The 4,390-nt window shown below is 38.8% G+C and overlaps 1 protein-coding gene across 1 annotated transcript; it reads left to right on the top strand.

Annotated features, from left to right (window-relative positions):
* Nucleotides 1–509: 509 nt before the first annotated feature.
* POPDC3 (popeye domain containing 3) lies at nucleotides 510–3,547 on the top strand. Its single transcript, XM_032858224.1, has 3 exons — nucleotides 510–995; nucleotides 1,971–2,079; nucleotides 3,085–3,547. The coding sequence occupies exons 1-3, from the start codon at nucleotides 511–513 to the stop codon at nucleotides 3,364–3,366; spliced, it is 876 nt and encodes a 291-aa protein (XP_032714115.1). The 5' UTR covers nucleotide 510; the 3' UTR covers nucleotides 3,367–3,547.
* The last annotated feature ends 843 nt before the right edge of the window (nucleotides 3,548–4,390 follow it).

Genomic DNA, 4,390 nt, shown 5'->3' with positions numbered 1-4,390 from the left:
TAATGAATATTAAAATGTTGAGAAATAATTTTTTATTATTATTAAACATAACCCTAAAACTATACATGTTCTATCCTAGAAACTTAACAGCCTTTGTGCCCTCTCTGTATTATTCCTTTTAACTAAAGCAAATATATAATTATGTCAAAATAAAATGTTAAAATATATTCTAACTTCATAGAAAACAGGATATCAACTTGAATAGTAATGCTGGGGATTCAGTTAAATATACCCCTCAGATTTCCTTGTCTAATTAGATCCTTCTTTTTTTCTTGTCCAGGAAACATAAAATATCTGTGGACTAGATCTGAATCAGGAGCCCAGATGAACTTAAAGAAGCTAGCCTGGGATTTTTAGTTTTTCAAGATCTAATCACTCCAACCCCAGGGTCCAGGCTGTCCCTGGTTTTATAAGGACGTAGGGAAACTCTGACGATGGAAAAACAAAGGACTTAACTACTTGCTTCCATATCATCTAATGTCAGCCGAAAAGTGAACCAGACAGACAGCCATGGAGAGAAACTCAAGTCTGTGGACAAACCTGATAGATGAGCACCCAGTCTGTATCACCTGGAAGCAGGAGGCTGAAGGAGCCATTTATCATCTTGCCAGTATTTTATTTGTCGTAGGTTTCATGGGCGGCAGTGGATTCTTCGGGCTCCTTTATGTCTTCAGTTTGCTGGGCTTGGGTTTTCTCTGCTCTGCCGTCTGGGCTTGGGTCGATGTCTGCGCGGCCGACATATATTCCTGGAATTTCGTCCTGTTCGTCATCTGTTTCATGCAGTTTGTTCACATTGCGTATCAAGTGCGCAGCATAACTTTTTCCCGAGAATTCCAGCTGTTGTACAGCTCCCTTTTCCAGCCTCTGGGGACCCCGTTGCCCGTCTTCAGAACAATTGCTCTGAGCTCTGAAGTGGTGACTTTGGAAAAGGAACACTGTTATGCCATGCAGGGGAAAACCTCCATTGATAAACTCTCCCTGCTTGTTTCGGGAAGGTTTGTACTTTTGGTCCTTCCTCTATAGTAGTTATTTCCACTGTACGAGCTACTAGCTGGTGTTTCTTTTTGCTACACTTTTCCATCTTAACGTAACACAGTCCTGGGTGCTTTTAGAACCATGAGGCATGAGAAATCCCTTGACACGTATGTGAGTCCTGGACATAGGCATTTAGAGTACATGCTGTTATTTACTCGAAGCAGGATATAATCTAGAGCCTTAATATTTCTTCTTAGAAATCAAATGTACAAATGGGTTTGTCTGGATATGCTATTTGTTTCCAAGCTAGTCACTGAGCATCAAGAACAGGACGGTGCCAGCTTCAATTAATAGAATACTCAATGTGGGCATCCAAAGTACTTTAAATAAAAGATTCTGATGGGGCGTTCTTTCAAGTAATAGAGAACATTTAAGTTCTATAATGATCAATTTTTTCAGTAAATTCTAGAATTGCCCACTTGCTAGAAGCGGGGGGTGCACCATATATATTTTTTATATTTGTAGGTATATAAATTTTGAAAACACAAGGTTCAGGGGAAGAAACAATAATGTTTAAATGTCTTTAAAAGCTTAAATATTTAGTCAACAGAGGTATCTACAGTGATACTCCTTTATATTCTGCAGTGTTTTCCTACTTAATTTAAAATCTGAGTGCATTGAAACGTTGTCTTGAAGTATCTTGAAATATAATAAATCCACACAAATGGGCACATACCATCCATGTACACCTTGATGCGCTATCTGATGAATTTCACCCAATATTCTAGAAACCCAACTGTGAGGAACATCAGTACATGTTCAATCTTACAGGAGATTTTGTCACTTACTGTAATGTATGAATTTAATATTTTAGCCTACAAAATTGTAAAAGCATAAAGGCCACCAGAGATCTAAAATACTGCCCCCCCCCTTGCCTCCAGTTATGGGCTTGCTTTCTCCTTCTCTCACAAATGATGTTCTTTGTGTTTGGGTAGGATCAGAGTGACCGTTGATGGCGAATTTCTGCATTACATTTTCCCCTTCCAGTTCTTGGATTCTCCTGAATGGGACTCACTGAGACCCACAGAGGAAGGCATCTTTCAGGTAAGGGATAACTGGACTACAGAGTGAGCACTGCCTCTTCCAAACAGATGTTTGTTTAAAAACAGGCAAACAAATAAAGCAGCTGATGACAGAGCAATGATTTATATTCAACTTTGGAATGTACTTTGCAGCACGCATTGACTTCCCAGTTCTCTTGCTGATTACTGTGTCTGTGGAGGGCCAGTGACAAGAAAAAGAACGGGTTTTGTATATGGCAGAAAGAGTCCACAAAAGATGCTCTTCAATTTTCCTTTGCTTAGCTGCATATATGCAAAATATAATTAATTGAGATTTGACTATAAACAAAACACTGCCACTGACACAGTGTAGAGAAACACCAAAAATTTAAAAGTCTGCCCTTATTACAAAAATGAGTGATTCTTAAGATTTAAAATGCTAATAGATTTCAGTTGTTTTCTAGCAAAAAAAAAAAAAAAAAAAAGCTAAACGTACCATCACTACTCTGCTGCTGTGTCTGATAATTTCGAAAGATACTTACTTCGGTGGATTCTATTATGGTATATTGTTTTCCTAGAATGAATACATGTAACATACGTGTGTGTATGCAACTATAAATTCATATACATATGCAGAATAGGTAAATAAATTCCATTTTGTGCTACAGAAATGATTAGAATTAAATATTTGTCTGCAGTCTTTGGGACTGACTTGGAAATACTTCTCTAACGTTCGCCAACTTCATTATTTTTTAGTATCAAGTAGCTCTCGCTTCAGTAAAAAACAAAAATACATCCACCAGATTTTGAAAAGAGATGAATTGGGAATGGGCACAACGTTGTGATTGTTCATGTTATAAATTATGTATGTACCAAGACATTTTGTAGTTTCTCCCCATTTTTACCCTATATTGTGAGTCAGTTTTTTTAACCTAAGAAATCAGCAAGTGAAAGTCATTTAAAATAGGGGCAAAGAAAAGGGGGGGGAGGTAGAACTTTAGTTGCTTCCTAATCTTTGTTTTTTATGTGGCCTTACACTTTTTTTTAGGTAACCCTCACAGCAGAAACTGATTGTCGATATGTGTCTTGGAGGAGAAAGAAATTGTATTTGCTCTTTGCTCAGCATCGTTACATCTCCCGCCTGTTTTCAGTTTTAATTGGCAGTGACATTGCAGATAAACTCTATGCCTTGAATGACAGGGTATATACAGGAAAAACATACCACTACGATATTCGGTTACCCAACTTCTATCAAATGTCAAGTCCAAAAATACGCAAATCACCCCTGACAGAACATTTCCGGAATTCCAGACGGGGTTGTGATAAGTGATATCAGAGTCGGAAGTTTGATAATCATAGAAAAGGCCCTCTTCGTCATTCCCCAAATGAAATACAGACAATCGCACTCACTATTAATTTTATAAATCAAACTCAGAGGCAAGATGCCACCACCAGCTGTTTGACTCATCTCAACTTCTGCATTGTGAATAAAGTTTACAAATTTCTCTGTATTTCTTATTGGAATAAATGCGGAGGGGGGAACTGAAAAACTGTGCTCAGTTGCTCCTTTTCTGTGTCAGAACTGGAAGAATGGAATTTTGTGTTCTCAAATATTTCCTCAGATCTATTCAAATCTGATGTCCTGCCCTATTGAGTTGGGCAATGCTTCTCAAGAAGCAGCCAGGAAGTGCTCTCAGCATGAGAGTGGGCTGTGACTGTCCACATCAGTGTTTCCAGAACTGACTTCTGGCCACAACCTCTGACAAAAGCAAGGTGGATTACTGTGGTAGGTAGCGGTTATTTATTTTAAATGTGAAGGTTTTTACTATGACTAGAAAGTAGAATAAATGCAAGAGACGATATGTCCATCTTGAAGGCTATTTTATTGCAACAAATACTTTATCAGCTCAGTCTTTCAGTAACATTTAAAAAAGAGGCATTTCGTGGAAGACAAAGATGTATATTAATTACGGAGTAAAAAGGATACCCGGGAACAAGTAGTAAAAACGTTGCACAGTGTTTCAGTCTCACACGGTTGGCCGAAAGAGCAAGTGTGAATGGTCTGTCTGGACAGCAAGGGACCCGTAGTGAAAGCTCTACCCACCACACAAACACGGGAGACCCTTTGACATCGTAAAGAAGAGCTACCAGACAGATGGGCAATCTGATCCCTATCTTCAGAAAACTGGTTCTCTGGAGATCATGAGCAGGCCACGTTCCTTGGTAGAAAGATAAACCATTAGACATTTAACCAATATGTATTGCGCACCTGCTTTGGCTCCACGTTGCTGTCCTGAGCACTAGTAATACCTCCGGTAACAGATCCCATCCCTCAAAGAACTTACATTCCAGGG

The sequence above is a fragment of the Lontra canadensis genome, unplaced genomic scaffold (genome assembly GCF_010015895.1).
Source record: "Lontra canadensis isolate GAN:19392208 unplaced genomic scaffold, GSC_riverotter_1.0 scaffold14, whole genome shotgun sequence".
In the NCBI taxonomy this organism is placed as follows: domain Eukaryota; kingdom Metazoa; phylum Chordata; class Mammalia; order Carnivora; family Mustelidae; genus Lontra; species Lontra canadensis.
The sequence above is the reverse complement of the archived record's forward strand: the minus strand, read 5'-3'. Positions and strand labels throughout refer to the sequence as shown.

Bases quoted from the DNA above. Each gene is read 5' to 3' on its own strand.
- POPDC3 (XM_032858224.1), top strand. From the start codon at position 511: ATGGAGAGAAACTCAAGTCTGTGGACAAACCTGATAGATGAGCACCCA. The intron at 996-1,970 runs GTTTGTACTTTT...GTGTTTGGGTAG, and splicing joins TCCCTGCTTGTTTCGGGAAG to GATCAGAGTGACCGTTGATG. The intron at 2,080-3,084 runs GTAAGGGATAAC...ACTTTTTTTTAG, and splicing joins CAGAGGAAGGCATCTTTCAG to GTAACCCTCACAGCAGAAAC.